At 44.0% G+C, this 22,229-nt stretch overlaps 1 protein-coding gene across 1 annotated transcript in view; it reads right to left on the bottom strand.

The window, feature by feature from the left end:
* The window catches only part of LOC8023746 (steroid receptor seven-up, isoforms B/C), a 172,153-nt gene extending 157,676 nt beyond the window's left edge, over nucleotides 1-14,477 (bottom strand). Inside the window, exon 1 of the mRNA XM_040503015.2 lies at nucleotides 14,094-14,477. Coding sequence (XP_040358949.1) covers nucleotides 14,094-14,439 — 346 coding nt within the window. The 5' untranslated portion in view covers nucleotides 14,440-14,477. The remainder of the gene's footprint in view (nucleotides 1-14,093) is intronic.
* Nucleotides 14,478-22,229: the final 7,752 nt, after the last annotated feature.

Here is a 22,229-nt window from a genome sequence, read left to right as displayed (position 1 = left end):
TGAGACGGCATACATGATGTTTGGGTGGTAAAATGGCGTCGAGCTACCAGCTGGAGAAACGCGCTGGTGCCGAGAAACGGAAACGTTCGAAAAGATCGGACGTTGAAGTTACCGAGTCGTCATCGAAGAAAGGGGGCGCGTCTCCATGAAAGTGTACCCGGTTGGAATTTGGTAATGTTCGTTGCGTCAAACGCGGCACCCCGGCTGCGGGATCCTGCATCACAAAACCAGTTCACAAGTCTGCGAGTTTCCAAAAGAGAGACGAACGTTTTAAATGCGTGGATTTTTCTAATCGCCTCTCTCCTACACCTTAAATGTTCAATAAGGCGAAATAGCTCTTCCTGCTTTTTTGGCGTATACCTTGGCAGTTTTTGAGAGGTGGCGTGGTCCGAGCTAGCAATGGAATGCGAAGTTGAGGTCCCATACTTCCGACTGCTAAGCTTGTGCGCGTATACCCCGTTTTTTCGCTTTAAAAGTGCAAATTTACCCGAAGCGGCGGAGCGCCAGAGAACGGGAGTGGGCTTTGTGTAAAGGCGACAGGTTCCACAAGACGGGCTACAGGCCCATGAGCTCGACTCGGAGACGCATCCGCTCGCCGAGTGCGAGTGTGGGCTATATGGAGCCTGGCCACCAGTTGCTTGTGACCAGGGTGTCGGGCTCGTCGTCTCGCTTCACGGAGACAACTCCGCGATTCCTCACGATCCCTCAGCGAGTCGGACCGACACTTCGCGTATGCATCCCTGAGAAGTGATTTTCCGCCCGCTCCGATTATTGCACGCGGGAATCCTTTAGTCATGGTCAGCAACACCCTCGTAACCACGATCCTGGAACAAGCGCGCCAATGTCTCGTACTACTGTATTATTTGTAGCCTAGATTAATTTAAGTTTTTTTTTTTTTTAATGTTCATTAAATTATCGATACTTCCCACAAGCATCTGATTAGTTTGGTGGTCCGCCACCGAGGTCAGAGGCGCGAACTGAATTGCTGGACATCGGCAGACTCTCCAACGAGCGACGGCCAGCGACGACACACAACACAGCGTTCCGTCTGTGAACATCTTCTCTGTCATGTGTCCTTGTTCGCGCTGCTTTACCCGTAAAAAAGACGACACATCCATCGTCAACAACACCCAAAAAACATCGAAAAGAACCTCTTCGCGGAATATTTGACAAATATAGAGACAATAGAGGTTGTGGAGACCGCAGACGCAGGTGAATCCGGGTCGGGTGTTCCAACGCATGTTGTCCGCGGAGGTGCCCTCCACAAGGAAGACGTACCTCGTCAAATGGCAAGGCAGGTTAACTTCCAGCTTTTTTAAGCAACCATACAACCAATTTAACTTTAACAAGCTTGGCTTGCAAGCTTTGCGGTGTCCTTTGTAGCGGATATTGTGCCGGATAAGGTTCACGAAAGAAATAACGTTGCGGATGGACAGTTGCTAACCGTTATATATCTAGCGTGTCTTTGACGAAATCTTGTGCAGAGCTTACAGAGTTCATCTTCTCACTGAGCCAGGATAAAAGAAGGGATTGGTGCTGAAAACGTCTTTCAGAAAACGAGAAGCCAATTCAGGACGTTGATGATTATTACTCGGACAGTTTCGTAGTAGTTCCGATTGACCCTAAAGCAGGCATCTGCTACCGTCTCGGACCTCTACCGAGCGCCTGGACAAGACAAGACACCGAGATGGCGGCCAGTCCAAACAAATGGAAAGAGTCGCTCAGTAAAGCGCACGGTACAAACCAGTCAGGTCCTGAACCAAACAAAGTGGTTCGCTCTTTTTCGGCCGCGCTCAGCGTAGATAAGACAGCGGGATTAACGTCGACCGCACGCGGGTACAGCAAAAAGGCGGCGAAATTCAACCCTCGGGCTATATTCTCTACAAGGAACACGCTTTGCAATTAAACGCTTTTATTCCAGCAGTGCAATTTGACCAGCGATCGAGCGAAAAAAAAAAAAGGCGAGATTTAAAATAAAACACAAGCAGGGACGAAAGCAGGAACAGACAGAACACAGAACGAGCGATTCCTTCCGGCAATTCATCGCCCGGGGTCACTGACCGATATCCCCGACTTCGAAACTGACCAAGGCGCTCCGTGGCATCACCAAAATCTGACCACCAACGTTCGCGGCCCGTTTTATACGGAGAACCGAATTGGGGCAGCAGCTAAAATAATCATGACCGCGAGTGGAAGAAACTTCTCGAGGAAACGGACATTCTTTTTACACCTTTTTTTTTTTTCTTTCTCTTCGCGTCCTTGTCGTCGGCGCCCCGTCCAGCGCCTCCGTGCAGTTTCATCTCCGGACGGACCGAAAATAAGGCTGAAAGCCAAGCTCAGCCAATGACGTGCCGCCAACGCGCCGCGTCACCGAACCCTAGGATCAGACGCACCAATCAACTGCCGATAGTACCAAGCGTCACTAAGTCCACGATCCGGTTGAACCAATCGAGTCCTATGAACATGTTGTGATGCCCCGTTTTCTTAACGGTGTTGGCGAATTTTGCTTTTCGCACATCTATCTTAACAATTAAGAAGCACTGCGTGTCTCTTTGTTTTTATTGTTGTTGGCTTTCGTCTATGTCAACCGTTAACACCTCGTAGGACATAATGTTTATTTTTAGTCCACGAACGAATAGATGGCCTATAAGAGATGCTGTCTTGACGTGTTAATACGAACCCTTGGGATGGCGAACTTAACAAGCTGGCGATCAAGTGGTAGGTACGGATTGAAACTTCCTCTCCCCACTTTGATATATTTTTAGGGGGGATTACACCTGGGGGGGGGGGGGGGGGGGGGCCTATTGTTCGCTTATTTTAGGTGCTGAACGTGTCGTGAGATGAGGACACTGGTCTTGGCAGGATTTTTTTTTTATTAATCCCTACATGAGCCCTCGTGTTCTCTTTTGACGACACAAACAACCTAAAAATGACGCGCTTCCTTAATGAGATTTAACCCTTCCAGACGCATAATCAAATGATCAAAATGTTAAATGTCAACAGCCATTCTTTAAAAAAAAATACATTCAACTATTGAAAAAGAAAATTGATATCGAGTATGACCCAGCCAATAAAAAGAAACCTGCGAATAGTTGGAAAAGCAATGGATGTATTTTCCTTGGGATAAAACAATGAGGAAATGAACACAATCGGGACGAAAATAAATGCAGCTATGATTCGAGCAGAGAGTACCAAAAGGACGAGAAAGGGTAGACCTTTGATACTGAAGTCAACTAATGAGGACCATCTGTTTGACATGTTGCCTAGCCAAATAGTAGTCACTATCGCGTTCAGTTTCACACTGCAGTTTGATCAGTTTCAGCAGAATACTCGTTGAATTGTACGTATTCAACTGTCGAAATAGAAATTAAAAATAGTTGTTGTAGTAGTAGCTGTTGTGGCTCTGGTAGTCAGTAGTAGAAGCAATAGTAATTATAGTATAGTCTCAATCGCTGTAGCAGTAATAATCATAATAGTAGTAGTAGAAGTACAATTTAGGCTTGTAGTTGCAGTAGTTAATAATATTAATAAGTTCATTTGACGTACATTCATATATAAGATGCACATAAGGGCCCATCCATCCCAAAGTAAAAGTTGTAGTAATAGCAGTAGCAGCAGTAACAGCAGGGGTAGTACTGGTAGTAGTAGTAGCAGTAGTAATAGTTGTAGGAGTATTTATTTCGACTCGTTGAAGTTAGGGCAATTCGGACACTGCACATAATCATGAACAATGTCAAATGATTGATATCTTTCACATCATAGTTATATTTTGCACTGTGGAACTCCCCAAAAAACTTCATGCACGTGACACGAACCGGCACCGCGTTCATATTCTCACTCGGTTATCGACACAAATATTTGAGCCGGTTTTGCATCGCTTTTTTCAGAATCACAGAAGATTCTTATTCTTACAAGGTCACTGCACGTTTCTTATTTTGCCCATTTAAATTGCAGAATCAATCCTCTGAGCTGCATGCTTCCTTACACGCAATGTATTGTAGTCTTGAGTGTGATCACGTATATTTTTGTTTCTTACTTATGGCGGTCTTGTAGAAATGCACCAATCTAAAAAAAAAAAAAAAAAATCATTGTGGTATTTTGTGACACTTTAAACATTATTATTATTATTATTATTATTATTATTATTATTATTATTATTATTATTATTATTACTGTAACTGTGCAGAAATATGGCAAACTAAAAGTGACCGCATCCTTGGGAATTTGTTAAGAAGTGTCGGTTATCATTATAAGCTTGCACCAGAAGCTGACATCTTTGAGACTCTACAACTACCTAACTTCCATTCACTTTTTTTGCAATGTACTGTGCTTCCTCATTTCTGGTGTAGTGAATTTAAACATCCCTTTGCGCCCCGCAGAGATTTACGTACCTCTGATCGCTTCATACTCCTTCAGTGTTTCATAAGATATGGTGAGCGAGAGTGCTCTTACTATGTGCCATACATTTTTAACAGACTCGCCGATCATTTCTTTGAAGCTATAAGTAAGAGAAAATTGAAAAATCTTTTGAACAGTTTTACGCACTAACTCATTGTATAATTTCAATAATGTACTGGTGTGTGATATTTTGTATCTAACATGTTTGCTGGGATATTGTGAGGAGATTATTTTCTGTTTCTCGCATAGTGCGATATTCGTTTTAGATGTGGGCTCTACGGACTTTTTCTGTGCTATCTGCTACATTCCATTCGTTGGGTTCTGTCCTTCAAGCCTCTACTGGCTTCGACACACCCGTTACCTTATAGTGTTATGAAGGTATCTAAATAAATAAAATTATTATTATATTATTATTACTATTATTATTATTACTGTATGCTACCTAAGCCTCCATGACACTAGGCCGGCTCTCATAAGAATTGACGAAATAACGGAAATACAGCATATGGAAGCGTTGTGGCCTTAACTGAAACAGCAAAGGTTGCTTCTTTTGCCGATGACACTCGTTGCGGTAACGCGTTTCAAATCTGAGTATATTCGTTCTCGATTTTGAGAAATGTGTCCGACCAGTGTAGGACACTGAGTAAAAACCAAGGCCATTCTCATGAGTGCCGAAGGTCGTCTTACCCAACAGTTCTCGGTTGTTGAGATTTCGTCGAATAAACGAGAAACGGCGAAAAAATATACGCAAACGCGCTAACATTTCATCGCAGAGTATACGATTGATTGCCCGAGCAGTCGTCATGCGTGCAATTAACGCCCACGTCAATGCACAGAAAAAACAGCTGATGGATTGTAAGGGGACGTAACTGGAGCTGGTTATTCCGGCCTGATGGAGCACCATTAATTGGGATTCAAATTACGAAGGCACTCACGAAAATGAGAAGCGGTTAACGATGTCGTCCCCGATACGGGACCACCCGGCTTTACGTTTTTCTTGTTTGTTAGTGCTTATTGCGTTTTCATTGTAGCGTTATGAAACGCCAGCCTGACTGAGCCTTTTCACTTTCGCGGATCCTTCAGCGATTGTTAGAGCGATACCTGTGGACCGGTAACAACAAGTTACTTTGGAAATCCTGGGACTCTAGAAACGTCAAACCAAAATGCGAGTTGGGGCGTGTGCGTGTTTGTACAGCCTGGAACTTTGTCAGCCTCAACGGGCGACTCGTCTCTCAGCTGTAGATGCTCAATTTAGCCAGTGGGGTACAACCGCTAGCCTGGGGCCTTTCAACGAACGTGCTACGCAATAGTGATACACGACCGCACTCCACTACGATGCTCAACCAGATCGAAACAGGCTGGGGTGGGGATCGAACCCAGGATCCCTAGGTTCTGCAGCGCGAGCTTTCGCCCCATGATCTCTGTGTGTGTGTGTGTGGGGGGGGGGGGGGGGGGGGGGGGGGCGGGGGGGGGGGGGGAGGGGGTAAGGCATTTGGAGGCTCTGGGCTAAGTGTTTTATGAGGCTCTTACTAACAACGATAACTGATGATGACGAAGGGTGATGGAGGTAATGACGACGGCAGTACGTATATTTTCCCACCTTGTGAAATTTGTACATTTTTCATCTTACGATTATTGTCGAGCCTTTCTTTCTAGATTCATGGATTCAGTAAAATTTGAGTTTCCCTCACTGGCAATGAAGTGGAGGCGATTGTTGACTTGAAATTACTTCACAAATAATCCCCCGCTCTAGCACTTTTTAGAGCATTTTGAGATACGAAACTTAAATCAACGAAATATTGCGGAAAATATTCAGATGTTTCGTTCATATCGGTAGCTTCACAAAGAAACTAAAGAACTTCCGTTGAAAATCTTGACACGGTTCATGAACTTGTTTGACTAGTAGAACTACACGTAGACTCATTGAGAACACCACGTCCTGGCCAGATTACGGAAATTTATCATGATGTCGACTACTAAGAGTAACCATCTTGCTAACATGTTGGGTAATACGATTCCTCACATATGAATGGGGTTGTGCAGCGCAAATATATATACCTTCAAAATTCCCATTACAAGAAAACAAAATTTTGCTTTCCTAGATGGCATGCCTCGCGCAACTCGACAGCTGCCACGAAAATCTAGAGTACCTGTTCCGGTAATCGTTCAGAATGACTTGACGAGTTTTAACTAGCCTTTCGTTAATTAGTTACTGACTGTGAACAGGGAAAGAAGCCACTCAGACAAAGAAAAATTTGGTTGGTTGAAGAGGTCTTTATGTGATCAAGCCACCCCATCCCCGCTCTTCCAGTGACTAAACACTCCTGTCACAAAAAAACTCCGACTTCTACATTTAAAATGTAAGTAAACTGCACGTAAAAATAATACTACGACCACTGTCGTTTGGGGACATTTACATTAAAAAAATTCTCATGAAAACCAAGGAGATATTTCCAAATTCCTTTCTCCACACGCTCTCTTTGTGAAGGGGGAAATGTTTCATTCAGTTTTGGGACTAATCATGTTCCTCCTGAATGCTGTCATTTAGACCTCAGCGGCCAATTGTACACATGGCTCAAAGCGAAAGAATAAATAAATAAGAGTCACATCTCAGAGGTCGGTGAAGCCGTCGCAGTACTCAAATCAGTCGGCGGAGGGGACACGCACTGGCATAACAGACACCGACCTCAGAGTAGTTACTCGCAGGCTGTGCCCATCGAAAACGTAGAAGGGCGTCTAAAGACCCGGCTCTTTGAAACGCTCGTTGGTAGTTGAGGACCGGAGTCAGTGTCCGGAAGGTCTAACGGTACCTTTTTGCTTGTTTTAGACTTGTTGTTCTGGAGTAGATTCTATATGAACTTTCGCTATAAGGTTCGAAACAAGATGTGTGCACACCATATGTGTTGCTCGAGTATTATTTTTGAAACGCTTAACTTCCGGCCCACCAGTGCCCGTAAAACTCGCAGGGGGGCCACACTACAAAGGAGAACTCCATCACCATCCTTCCATGGAGCTTCAATTTGAAGAGAAAGGGATCACCAGCGTCGACAGCTTCGCACCCTCCGACGAGGGCATGAAAGGCCGCGCTATACTTTGCTCCTCTGACAGACTCTCGTACAACAAGCTCACAAACGACAGCGCTTCTAGAGATGAAAACGTCATGGCCTTTCTATTTCCCTGTGGAAAAAAAAAAAAGGAAAGGTGACAAGAAGATTGAAGCGGCACAAGAGTCTTTTCAGAAATTTCCTTCTGTTTTTGATCCAAGGTGTCCTGAACGGAAAAAGCCCAGGGCTACAGCCCCCTTAGTCCGTACCTTCATCCTACCCTACACGTGCTCCGAGCTGGTGTGCACTAGGCCAATCGGCCAGCGTCAAACTTCGCGGAGCCCATCCGATTGGGCATCGGCGACAAAAGGGCGGCGCGCTCCATAAACTTCGGCCGCAACTCTGTGTTCGACGAGTCTATATAGGCCCTTGCTGAGTGCCCGCGTGTTTGTGGAACCGGTACCAAGGGCTATGAAACCTAGTACTCTATAGTACTCCATAGAGTACTATGAAACCTAGTACTCTAGTATGAGACGTCATATAGAAGTGAATAACGAGGTTTAGTATTGCGCATACGAGCAAACGCAGGTGCTGTGCGATTGCGTTAGCGGGGCAAAACATAAACTGCGTCTTAAATTGTTGCCTGGCGACGACGCGCATGTGCAGCCTGGAGCATGCAATGCTAACGCAGGACGCTTGCATTTTTTCCTATACGCAATACAATCTAATAGCTAACACAAATCAAGCTATATCTACGCTATACTCTCAGAAAAAAAAGGTATATTCATACACCCCTTGTCCCATATACGACACCCGAAAACTTCAGTTCGACGTACATCGCACTGATGTCAAACAGACGGCCCCAACTTTTACGAGGGGCTCGAAAACGGTGATATATACCTCATTAAACAACTAAAGTACGTATCAGAGACTACAGAAAAAGAAAACAACATTGAGGTTTTGCTGTAGAGCCAAGAAGACCCCGATTATTTTTTTTTAGTCAGTAGCACGATCATGAGCTATTTTAGTATATGGGACAAGGGGTGTAAGAATATACCCTTTTATTCTGAGAGTGTATTGCAATTTAGACAACGGAACGTCCAAAACGTAAAACTCGCGGCTTCAATTTTTTTTTTTTTTGTAATGGCTTGCTATTTTTCTTTTCATTAAAACAAAGAGCTACTGCCCCCCCCCCCCTCCTCCCCTCTCTTATTCCCCTCCTTTTGATTTTTCTTTTGTTTCCAAAACCACGGTCGCCTGGAGTGACTGTCTTTGGGCGACGCAATGGAACCCACTCCTCGCCACCGGTCTGTCTCTCTCCCCCTCATGTCTTTTCAGCCTCTCTTCCGCTTCCTTTTATATTTTTTTAACTGTCCTCCAGTGTCAAGGTCGCGGTCGCTAATGTCTGACGCCGTCGCCTGTTTCCGACCGCGCATGCGCAACCGTAAGGTCTCGAATATGACAACGAAATACAAAAATAAAAATCAACCAAGCGCGAAAGAGAACGTAAAAAAAGAGAAAGAGCCAAAAAGAAAAAGCAACCTGTTCGTGTGTGCGTGTCAGTCAATGCCTTCCGACCTGACAAGCGCGTTTGCATAACGCTGGCACCAACACACGTGCGGGGACAGATGCGACCTTGTCGCTGTATGCCATTGAAATGCGGTAGCTCCATACGTATACGGTTAGGGTCACTGACAACCTAAGAAATACGGAGAGCGGCCATTTTTGGTGCACGCTTCTTGCGCAGCGCAGCCGACTATAGAGTTACGAGGTTGTTGGGAGTTTCGGATCAGCTGAGTTATATTATCACGCTCCCTGTGCGGCGTTAGTTTGTAGGCCTTCAGACTGAAGTCCCTTATGTCCACCCACCAGATGAATGTGCCACGAAGGCTTTGATCCACAAAACACAAACCCAATCTCGACGAAGGAGAGCGGCTTGATAATAGGGAGTTTTAGTAGACCGTTTCGATCCCTCCGATAATGATTCCCGGTAACGACACGATGTGTGCTCGCAAGGGCGTTGCCGGAGTATCCGGTATCGCTATCGGACTAATCAAAACGATCTACTGAAACTCTCTAGTTTAAAAAGAGTTAAACGGAAAGCATACAAAAGTTCGAAGACGGGTCGAGACACCTTCTTATGTTTTGTCCCGCCATGCTCGATTTTCTTGCTTTCGGTTCCTTTTGGACACAGATTCATCTTCCTTAAAATACTGCCCACATCTTGCCTTTAAGAGGTGCCGTACTGAAAGGACTAAATGCATCTCAATATTAAAAAAAAAAAATAATCGCCACTTACTAAACATCACCTATTCATATCTTAGCCATTTTCGTTACAACGCTGACGTTTTTGAAAGGGTGCTGCGGCGATTTCTTCATGGTCCCCGCTGTGCTGAAAATTTGCTAAACACACCGACAAACAACCCTGAAATAGTATCCCGAATATGAGGTCAAAATATTTTTTTCTCGTATAGTTACTGAATTTACAATTTCGGTCGGCATCGTGTCTTTCAATCTAAAGGTCTCTACTGGCGACAATGAAAAACTGATGTCAGCGGAAGGCAGGGGTTCACTCTTAGGACCGCAGAATTTGTTCCCAACTGACTCCAATCCGTTTCATGGTCTCAAATGAATGTTTTGGAAGCTCGCTTCAGTACCCGCGTACCAGCACCGAATGAATGCTTGGCATAATCTGTTCCTTAAGTGCTTGCTCGACTGGAGAGCCTGCCTGCCACCGACGTCACGGCACTGAAAAGTGCGGTTATATTTGAATGTTGGCTTTTGCACCATTTTCATTTGCCGATTTCACAATAAGTATTATGAAATTCGCGATTCTAAATAGCATACCGGAAAGGGTAAAGGCCAAGGATTGAGAATATATCGTTAGTTGGGGCAGTTAAAAAAATAGTCCGAGTACCCCTTTCATGTGATACTTTTACAAAAATATACTTGTAAGAATGTTTCATGATTGGAGAGCCCTGTAAGTTCACTATGCCAACATTTCCAAAAGTAAAACCCAATTCAAAATCATTATCTTCTACACATGGGTTTCAATTTTAGACAATTCTTGAAAAATAATTCCAAATTTCTCATACACCATTCTAGTCATATCCCGTTTTCATTCTTCAAAACTTCTCTTCATACCATATATCTTTGTATACCGTGTTTTCATAACATAAGATTACATAGTATACTTACAAATAGGTTATTTTATAATTTAAGGTGTACAATCTCACATAATAAGATGTATAATACCCATAAGATTTCCGATGTTCAAATTTCTTCTTCCGGCTGCTTAATCTGCGTGGTCTCCGCACCGAAAGATATAATTTTTAACAAAAGTATTGCATATAGTTTATAGTTATAAGTTATAAGAATATCGCTAACCAAAATTAGCCCCTACACCTTAGCAAAGCTAGACGATGTTACCTTGAAATCATTTCGTCGTAAACACGACAAAACGCATACAATTATTTGTGTGATTTTATTATATATCTTGATATAAACCTAAACCATTTGGAGCGCATTTCGAGACTGTAACGAAGGATATGCTAACAAAGTAGAAAGAAAAAGAGGCAGCGAAGGTTCGTCCGGTATATAGTTAGATCACAGGAAGCAAAAATAGATCAGACCCAAATCTCTATTAACTGACTAAAAAAAGCTCTGCCATCGAGAGACTTTTGGCTATGAGCAACAGGGGAAGTATACGAGTGATACCAAGTGTGCCGGAAGTCATTTGACAAGGCGAGATGTTATCCCAAAGCGAGTCGGCGCTAAATGAACGAATGCCACCGGCTCATAGCGAAGGGCATACTTATATAAACACGCCAACACTCGATCGGGGGTAGTTTCACCCAAAGACCACTGAGAAGTAAAGGAGGGTGAATGGGACGCAATTCTCCCCTAAGAGTTCGACCAAGAGGCGATAGGCACCCACTATGCCTGGCTCCTAAGATTATACTGTTTTTCTTGTTTAGTATTATTCTGGTTATTGCTATGAAACCAGTAATCTCTTCACTGAATCATCTTAGATGCCTCCAAGCTAATATAGAGAACGCAAGTTTACTTGCCTAATGAATTCGAATAAAAATGTCTATGGAAACGCATAAAAACAGTTATGTGTATCCAATCATCCAGTTAGTAAGAATCCATGAAGCTACTGATGATATAGCTTAATAAATTGGGATAATAAGTCGGCGCGAAACTAGTAGATTGAAAAGTAGGCGCAATCTTGCACTTTTGAAGACGCACGTGAATTGAACAGGACCACTCGGGTATTAGATGATGACACCACATCAAATCGGGATGCATCCAATCTAAACTCCCCGAACTCCCTTGTCTTAATCCGGTAGCATGATGCACTTCAGCTGGCATCCCAAGATATTCTGATGGAGATGTGCTTTGAAGTGCGGAGATGGATGAGTTTCGAATCGATAACCGCGTAAAACTTTTAAGCACAAAACGAGGATACGTTAACGAATACAGAACAGTAAAACAAAAGCTTGAATAAGCGGCTACTGAATTCTACCAGAGTGGACCTGAGTCTAGTGGAAAGACTGAGGTTCTAACCAGGGTGTGCTTCGAAGTTTGTATAAGGCCAGGAATCGAATACAGGACCGCTTAAGAGTTTAAACAAAAAGAGGGTGCGTATACAAAAACGGTACAAGAGTAAAACAACAGCCACAAAAAAGGGCTATTGGATTCTATTTGGTTGGATCTGATACTCTTGTGGAACAGCTTAGGTTCTTACCAGGACGTGCTAGGATGTTTGTACAAGATAGGGATTTGAACCAGAACCGCATAAGTGTTTAGCCAACAAAAGGAGGATGTGTATACGAAAACTGTATACAAAAAGTAAAACATAACTCACAAGACGGCTCTTAGATTATATTTGGGTTGACCTGACTCTTGTGCAATACCTGAAGTCCTCAGAAGGATCTGCTTCAAAGTTTGCATATGGCATAGATTTGAACCTAGAACCGAATAAACGTTTAAGCAACAAAATAAAGGTGTATATAGGAAAACCGTGTACAAGAGTACAACAAGAAAACACAAAACAGCTATTGAAGTGTATTTGGGTGGACCTGATACTCTTGTGAAACACATGAGGTTCCAACCAGAATGTGCTTCAAAGTCCTACAAGGTAAGGATTTAAATTCAGGACCTCGCACATCTCCTGTCTGAGCAGAACAGGATCTTTGAAATTTGTGCCAGGAACTGTCAGAGATCGCAAAAACACGCGCCATGAAAGGAACGAAGAATCGCAATCACGAGGCCAGATCTTGAACCGTCCCAGATATGGCATGGAACCCGAACCTCCCAACACATCCGGGCATATCTCGAGTCACCAGCTGTGCTTGTTATACACGCCACGAACCAAGACAGACAATCGCGTGCAAACTTTCCGAATACCAGCCGCGTAGGAGTAAAATGAATCGCGAAACTTTTAGGCTGGTACCAATTAGAACTACAAAATGATGTTGCAAAATTTAAAACTCGTGACCATCTCGAGAGTTTGGCACATGCACACATTGCGATCGCGTTCAACCAGGTGTTTCTACGTTTTGTGTGGAGTTCATCGTAACTTGGGAATTCGGTTTTACTCTCCGACAGGTCTAGATCGCCTTAGCTAGGGCGTAATCCGTGGGCGAAAGATATGTAACTTTCTGCGTCCAAGAAGACCTTCAAAAACCTTAAACATCGCAGATCGGTTGAGAAAATCTTGTTAGAAAACGTCGACTGCAGTAACGTAACTTATTGATGTCGTGTTGTCTAACCTCAGCTTTCAAAGTTTCGCGCCGACTTGGTATAAGCTGGAAAAGTGACAAACGAGTATACCGGCGGTCAGCGATAGGGTCAGAACGCTTTCGCTAGACGAGAACTGCCGACAAGCGATGCAGTCTAATGGCATTCCTGTAGCGCGTTCAACACTGTGTGGGTTACCACACTCGGAAGCGAACGCGGCAACATTGGCGGCTATTACTATGCACTGCTCGAGCCGCGTATGCGTTGTCGCGAAATCGCGGAGAACGGTGCAGTTGACGACAGGATCGGAGAGTGACCTTGAGGCTCGCCAAAACGAAACAAAAATGACAACACAGAGGGAGGAAAAAGAAAAAGCGAAAAAGCGCGTGCATGGGAGGTATATCCGCGCAACCAAAAGTGGTGTCACACGAAAGGGTACCGTGCCAAAAACTATAGAATGAATAAACAAAAAACCACGAAATGCATTCCAGATGCGAAGGTGCACGCATCAAACTAACATAACACGAATTAAACGGGGAACTTGTGCTAAAAAAAAAGAATTGGAGAACACACATCCTACCTTTAGGAAGAGAAGAGATCACGTGGTCGAAACAAAACACACCGACGCGGCGTGATGCAAGCATCACCACATCACAAACATTTGACAACACCGAGGGAATAAACAAACAAAAATAAAAACGGGAACCAAAAACAACACCGGAGCAGGCAGAAGGGGAAAGGGATGAGCACTGCATCGCACGACACCGGGGTTTGGGGGTGTGGGGTGGGGGAGGGCAGCGGGTTGGGGGTGGGGGGTCACGACCGCGAGGTCGGGTCTACATCCGAGCAAGGGAGGCCAAACCACACAAAACTCCGAGGCGGGCGATGAGGACCAGGCTGACGTACCCTCTCTCCGCATCCCCATCTTGAGACACTTTTTGAGTCGGCAGTATTGGCACTGGTTCCGGTGATGCTGATCGATGGGGCAGTTTCGGTTCCCGCGGCACGTGTACGTCAGGTTCCGTCGCACGCTTCGCTTGAAGAAGGACTTGCAGCCCTCGCAGGTGAACTGTCCGTAGTGCTTGCCGGAGCTCTTGTCGCCGCACACGACGCACTCGATGTTGGCGTGCTGTCCGTTTTTGTCGGACGACGACGACGACTGCGGCGTGCCCGGCGGCATGGGCGGCGGCAGGCCGATGACCAGGTCGGCCGGGTCCACGGGGTCCCTCCAGGGAGTCATGGCGAGCGCCATGCCGGGATCGCTGCGCGCGGCGGCGCGGAGGGTCGGTGTCGCCGGGTGTCGCGGCTAGGGCGCGCGGCCCTGCTCCGGCCACCTCCACCCGGCCATGGTTCACGGGGCCGATTAGCGCGCAGACGCGCCGGGCGCTGCGGCGGCCGTGCTCGCGGTCGTGCCCTGGCGGGAACCTCTCGGGGCACGGGCGGGACCCCGGCCCCGATTGGCTGCGCGGGAGCGAGGAGGGCCGCCGCGCATGCGCACGACCAACACGCCTCCCCAACGGCCGCCGCCGCGGTCGCCGCTCGCCCGCTCGCAACCGGGCGATGAGGATGGGAGATCGCGCGGTCGCACAGGAGTCTGCGCGGGCAACGGGTGCCGTCGACGCGTTGCGCGACCGCCGGACCTTCTGCCGGAGTGGCGGCAGCCAGAGGTTAATCCTTCATGTGGGGTGGGGGTTAAAAGTCTCTGTGGTTGTTCCGGCGAGGGGGTGAGAGCGGAGGTATCAACCAGGGATATTTGGGGGTGTAATTCTACAGAATTTTGCCCACTGTTCGCGGTCTTGAGTTCCGACAGAGTACTTCTTGTGCCGAAGAAAGCTTTGGAAATGAGGGATTGCCCCCCACGCCCCTTAAATAGCAAATCCGAAGCGCTTGATTTTTCTGTCACCGACAAGGGGCCAGGACAGGACGCAAGCTGGAGGACACTAGTGCTGCGTCCGCGTTAGGCAGAGATTCCTATTCTCACTTGTTAGACGCGTTTCAGTCATACCCTGATGTGTCCAATCTGCTTATCGCTTGGCCACCTCTAACGGGCGTAGAAAATCCAGTGCCGCGGCCTTGTTATCGCAAACGTGTTGGTACCCCACCCTTCCCCGCAAGAAACTCCCATTAAAATTCTCTAGGACATCTTTGTTGGCCGTGTTCGTGACGTGTGAGGTTTCGGTTTGGACTTCAGAGCAAAATGCGCCAGGTTCAAACGCCTCCAGGATTCTTCGGCGCGTTCCTCGTAGCTTTAGTGGTTTCACGCAGCCACGCCTTAATATTTGTTTCCTGCTCTGCGTCTTCTACTTCCGATGTTGCGGAAGTTCATGTGGCGATCCAGACTTGAGGTTTCGCCATGTTCATTGTTCGCATCTCATCTGCCTCATGATTTTAAGCAACGCTAACGCTTCATCGAGTTTCTAGCCAGAGGTTTATCCGGGACCGTCAAGGTTGAAGTGTGTGTGTGTGGGGGGGGGGGGGGGGGGGGAGGGGATGTGGAAGGGGGGGAGGGGGTGCATACCACATGTTTGTACGGTTTGTTTTGTAGGAAATTCTGCTGGGAGTGTTGGACACAACCTAGGTTGTGGTAGGGGGTGTGTAATTACATAGATTACTCTCACTTGCGAAGGGACCGAGATCAATGTTTTAGTTTATTCGCTAATTTGGAGGCATACATGTTCCCATATTTTTTTTTATTTCTAAGATAAAACTCTCTCTAAGGAAAATTGCGGATAGTAGAAAGAGACCCTTCTTGCTTGTTCCCTCCATGTGTACATCTCTTCCTTGTGTCCTTGGCCTATTTTAGCACTGTTTTAATTTTTTCTAGTTATGTACCAACCAGCCTAATTTAATGCCTCGCTGTAAACCCTTCACAAGGCAGGTGTAATGAAGTGCCTATTGATTGACAGATTTCAATATTCTATAGAAAAGCGACACTGTCAGATCTAACCTTAAATTGGGATGGTCATTTGATGTGGGCCAGTTCAGCGCTAATATAATTGACCCTGATTTGCTCAGGCTTTTTTTTTTGTTAATTGTAGTGCTCCAACCCAAAAATGACAGTGTCTTTGGAGATCTCACTAGCAGAGGCGGTTTTGTATGTTTAGTGGAGGATGTACTACCACATGTAACATTGAACACTAATGGACATTTGATGGTATCTTCAGAAATACTTATGGGACTGTAAATAAATAACAAGTGTCCAGCTTAAACAAATCCGTAAAGTTGTGCATAGAATGTTTAATAAAAAGCGTTGCGCCCTTCCAGCTGAAAATTATCACAGAAAGTTCATTGCTGCAGATAAGGTTCTGTATGTTCCCGGGAAGATAGTAAATTCTGCAGAACATGATTTTGCATGCGACAGAACTCATATTAGATTCAACTGAGAGGGTCGAACGGTTCTTTGCGTGTTCTTATTTCCAATCATGGAATTGTTTTATGAGTGTTTCTAGTTTAATTATTAAACATTATGTGTCTAAAGTGTCCCAAAAATGTAACTAGAAAATCGCTTTGCCACGAAGCCAAATTAACACAGCGTTCATATTCACAAGTCGTTCTAGTAATTTTCAGATTCACATCTCATGCCATATTATATGAGTTTCGTGAAACTTTTTTTTTTTTTTTAATTCTGCAAAAGTATTTAATACTTTTTTTTTTCTGAAGAAGTGGTACGGATATGATAGTTCCTTTTTTTGAACAACGCGTGTTTTAGTCATCGGAAAGCGCTTTTCCTGTAAGTATGTTAGAGCGCACAAACAAATTTAACACTGTAGAAGAGTGGTAAGTTGGGCGAGTTGGTAAACGTTGAACATGGTTAAAATCGCGCACAAAGAGACGTTTGTCCTCGTCTCTTTGTGCGCGATTTTAACCATGTTCAAATTTAACACTTGCTTTCGCTCCTGTAATCTCTGAATCAGTAGGAACACCAAGACATTAAAATGCTTCAAATGTGGATAAGTAAAAAAACAAAAACAACAACAATTTTGCTGTTGGCCAATTTTTTGTTGTATTCAAAACGCGTTTTACGTGTGATTTTAACCCAAAGCCCCGCAAGATTCAAACTTTTTATTATGACATTCTGGTAAATATGTTTGCTGACAAGTCAATTGTCATTACATTTTTTTTGTATCGCCTGATTTATTCACTGATCCAAATTCTGTTTTGTGTTCTAAAGACCAGTATTCGCTAGCTTTAGCTAGAGTAAATGACATAGTGTGCGTTGACAAATGTTGGGAAGCATATTTTTTAACTAGGACTATGTTTACCACATTGTTTTGTTTGTTAAGCTTTTACAGTTTACATAAGTGGATAATTAAATTAATTCCGAGAAATGAGTCATAATATATATATAAACGTGTAGCTTCGAACTAATAATTTATTAAATGCAACTCAATAAAAACGGCCTTCTATATTTCAAATAATTTTTCATCTAGAAAGACAAAACAACTTGAGGTACTTCATTTAGTGCTTTTTGTCTGAAGATGTTTAAAAAAATGGTTTTTCATATCTCTGAACTTTCTTGGTAAAGAATTATGCTCATTAAGATGAAGCACAATGAAGAGATAATAAGCACAGGAGCACACAAGGAAAAGATTTTTCTGCCGAGGAGGTTTTCCACACATCTCACGTCCTTTCCGATCCCTCGCTGACATATTTTTCTGAAGGCTCGGGGAGCGGTTTTACCAAGCTTTTCTCTCGGATTTTGTACTTATTTGCGGAACTATGGCTTGGTAATACTCTTCGTGATTTTAGGGAATTCCTTGTTAGTATCACATTAGAAACCAACATGTTCAGAAGCCTGTAGGTATAAATCCTAGCTTTCAGTCTTTAAGGGAAGGATCGAGTATTCAAGCGCAGCTTCATGTCTGGAGGTGGTGCGAATACCTTGTGCACTGGAACGGAGTATGCCGGTGCACTCTTGTTCATATCAACAGCGGTATGCATCCTTTGGGTCTGATTGTGTGAAATCAAAGTCGCATAGTTTCTTTTAGCAATAGTGTGCGGGACCACTTACCGGTATAAGTTATTCAAATAGAAAAGGTCACCTCGTGAAGGAAGTCAAGATTAATTTAATAACGCAGGCATTTAAAGTCAATAGCCATCTTAACCGCTATTCGATATCACGCGACTATGGTAACAGGAGCAAGAAGTTAAACCACTCACTGCATAAGTACTGGGACCTAATAATGACAGATGACTCAACGATCTAAAGAAAGTTAATGCAAAGAAAGTAAGAAATACATAAAATCGGGAGAAAACGTTCAGTAAGTTCAGACTGCATACAAGCAATTTACATTGAATACTATTGTTGGCCGGCCTTTAATCAAAAATCACTCTGCTCAAAGTGTGACAATATATTAAAACTGCGCGCTTGTAATAATAAGAAAAAACAATACCAACCTTGACCAGATTCATGATTAAGTCGCCAGAGTTAACATCTTCCTGTCTCCAAGAAAATGCGTAAAGCTTCGCAAGTCGACCTTCATGCTCTTTTTTAGTCCACCACGTCCTAGAGGCATCAGTTGCTTACCTAATGCAGGTAACAATCAAGAGTAGCGCCTCTTTCAGGATAACGACAACAAGTCCCAAAGTATGTTTGCGATGCTATTAGAAAATACCGACCTAGACTTTCCCGAGGAGGGTGATTACATTTGAATAGAGCAAATAGGATGAGCGACAGTTTTAAAAGAAAGACTGTTTTTCCATCACTTTGCCAATGCAAATCTTGAACGTCTCTGAAAAACAAAACTTTCACTGTTGCAAATTTTTCTTGCTTGCGAGGACTTAGTAAGGAAAAGAATATTAAAGTATGACGAATCAATAACTGAATGTTATCATCCCGTCTATTGACAATGCTTCAAATATTACTAAAAAGAATAGTGTCTTGCACCTAAGGCAAGTCTAAATACGGCCATCCATTGGAAGATGCTAAGAGTTGTAAGATTTTACCGTATAGTAATTTTCACCTTTACTAATACTAATATTTACGGCATTGGGCTCCCGGATGAAGTAAAAAAGAGTTAGTGAAGCGACTAATGTGCTTTTACACCATTCTATTTATTATTTTATATTAGTACATGTTTCCACCTGAAGAACCTTGGGATGAACCTTTACTCGAGGGTCAATATATGTCCCCTTTTAGGTGGTGAAGTAACACGCTTGATACACTTAAAACCATGTGTTTCTTTTATTTCTTCAAAGCGTACACCTTTTATACAAAAAACCAAGCGTATTTTTCTTCGCGTAACAGAGTCTCGTTATACCTACCACACGTTAAAAATAAATGCTGTACAAAAATTACTTTTTCATAAAGTGACAAGGAGAATAGAGTAGTTTCGTTTTGTAACAATTGACCATAAATAACTTTTCTCATTTATTTCTAGTTGAATATGTTTGTGGGTACCTTGCCGCAGTGGCGTCACTAGGGTCAGCGGCACCCGAAGCAGTAGCCCGCCAGCCCCCCTTCTCCCCCTCTTCCCCCCTTCACTGACCAGCTGCACACCCCTGAGCGCTGTACCCGAAAAAGTCCGCCTCCCTCCCCCCCCCGCCTAGTGACGCCACTGCCTAGCTGCCATCGCGGTAAAAAAGGAGGCGCCCCAATTCTTAGATAATACTCTTCGCGGTTCGACGAATGAAGTTCACCACGCTTTAATATCCGAAATGTCCATGGAGAAAAACTTGGCCTTTACCGTTTTCTCAAATACATCAGAATGTTTGGTGGCTGTCGATGATGAACAGAGTAGTGGAGAACCTTAGAAGGAACCCTGGCCCCTAAAAATAAAAATAAACAGAGCCCCGAACAGGGCGACACGCTCAAAATCCTTTGCCAATACCCCAATTTCTTCCCTCCTCCTGACTCACTTCTTAATAAAGCGGGTTGCCCCCCTCCCCCCTTCCTCCCTATCCTCATGTCCCCACCACGCGACATTAGGCTCGACATACCGCGTGGTTTTGCATTACATTCCGCACCGCTTTGTCAGTGCCTACCCATTTCTTTTATATGGTCCGTTCAAATTTTCCACTTTTCAATGCGCGGGGGCGCCGCCTACGTTCTTATACAATTTTCCATTCGATAAAAAAATAATAAAAAATAACTAGCTCTTCCACGTTATTGTCATTCTATTTTTTTTTTCTTTTGCTATATAGCTTAAATATATATTGCGTATTTTTGTTTTTTGAGGGGTTCCTGGGGCTAGGGGTTTGGGTCGCGTGGTGCGAGGGGTCGGTGTTAAGAACGCGGGGTCGAAGCTCGCGGCTTTTGGGGTCGCCCCGTCAGGGGTTTAAGCTCCCTGTCCGGAAACCATGATGAAAGAGAGGGAGACGACCCTTGCGGTGAAGCAAGGCTGAGGGGAAAGGAGGAAAATCTCGTGACTCATGGCTTCATATGCACGCGGACGCGAATATCCATATCGCAGAGTCCCCTTTTGACGCGTCCCACCGCAAGGCATCGGGTTCGAAAGGCCCACCACCCCAAACTCCCCGTTGTGGGGCACTGTCCCCCCTCTCAAGAAGGGGACATATTCCCCTATATATTTATTATTATGATATTATATAAAATGGCCGCTCTTTCTGCTGCGAGTTTTTAAGTTTTTTTTTTTTTCGCCAGCGTTCGGCACTAAGCTGCGTCAATTTTTTTTATTCTAATTTTTTTTTGCGTTTTTATTTTTGCGGCACGCGTTGTGTGCTGCATGTGAAAAGTTGCTTGATGTGCGCCGTTATGCATGTCGTTGTTGATGTTGTTTTTATTGTGATCTTTTAGTGTTCCTTACTGGTTTTTTTTCTTCCTTCCATGTAGTGCTCTTAAGGGGCAGTTTACGGGGATTTTTTTTTTCTCCCGCGTACAATGCGTTCCGTTTTGAATGCATTGCGTGTTTAGAGGCGTGCGACTGTGGTGCCACGTGCCCTGGGCTCCTTTGTCGGCGCATATTCGATGATTTTGTTTTTGTTGTTTACTCAAGAAGCGCATCCCGGAATAGCGTGTTTCTTTTTTTTTTTTTTTTAAATGCAGTTTGCGTGTAAATGTATTTGACATTACGTTTTGTCGGTACGCTGCGAATGTACTAATTTGAGGTATCAGAAATCACAGGTTTTTGTTTAGTTTTATAAATCCTTGTAAAAGTTTAAAAAAAAAGTCTAAGCGGGTGAAAGTGCGTTTTAATTTGTTTTCTGTTTTGTTTAAATGAAAACACTGTAACTGCTTTCTTTTCACCATATTGTCCATACAACTGTACTGTTGCAACCTTCAGCCCAGGGTTCACAATGTCCCTTAAAATTTCCCAATTAATGTAACAAAAGCCTTATTGTTGTACGAATGAAATGCCATTTAAAAAGCGACCTCATAGTCCCTGTTTAAACATTCTCACATTAAATTTTATGTTAAGACATAAGGATGCATATACAGATCAATTGTTAAGCCTAACGAAAAACCCAGTATAGTGTTTTCCTATCTGGATACCGGAACTGGAAATCTACCTGGATTCCATCTGGATTTCAAGTTCAGAAATTATGTCTGTCTGTAATCTGGATTTCAGGTATCCAATTCCAGTTAGATTTCCAGTCCTATAACCCAGATACTGAAAAGTTATAGTGAGCTTTCTGTACGGAGCCCATCCCGAAATCTGAACACGGTAGAAATACCTTTTCACCAGAGCAGCATGGCCGAAAACCTGGAATATTGCATGCAGCCCACATTATACACGTCGGGAAAATGCCCGTTACTAGGGTCATCAGAAGGATCATGTGAAGAGCTCACGATGTCTGACCCTCCAGACGGAGCTGATGTATTCGGTATGAGTAATTGCCAAGCACGGCACGTCCAAACAAAGGTTTCTAACATTTCAAGTTTATTTCAGTAAAACAAGAAATAAATTATGTAATAAAAACACATATTTAATCCTAAAACTATTTTCGTAAAAAACTAGGATTTTTTTTTCAATATTAGGGATGAAATAATTCGTTGTGCTTTAACTTCTAAGAAAACCAGTTCCTTCTCGTCGAAGTTAAAATGAAACAAGCTATGAGGGGCTCGGTAAACCCATTTCAGAC

The sequence above is a fragment of the Ixodes scapularis genome, unplaced genomic scaffold, assembly GCF_016920785.2.
Source record: "Ixodes scapularis isolate PalLabHiFi unplaced genomic scaffold, ASM1692078v2 PGA_scaffold11__112_contigs__length_91849675, whole genome shotgun sequence".
NCBI classification, from domain to species: domain Eukaryota; kingdom Metazoa; phylum Arthropoda; class Arachnida; order Ixodida; family Ixodidae; genus Ixodes; species Ixodes scapularis.
The sequence above is the reverse complement of the archived record's forward strand: the minus strand, read 5'-3'. Positions and strand labels throughout refer to the sequence as shown.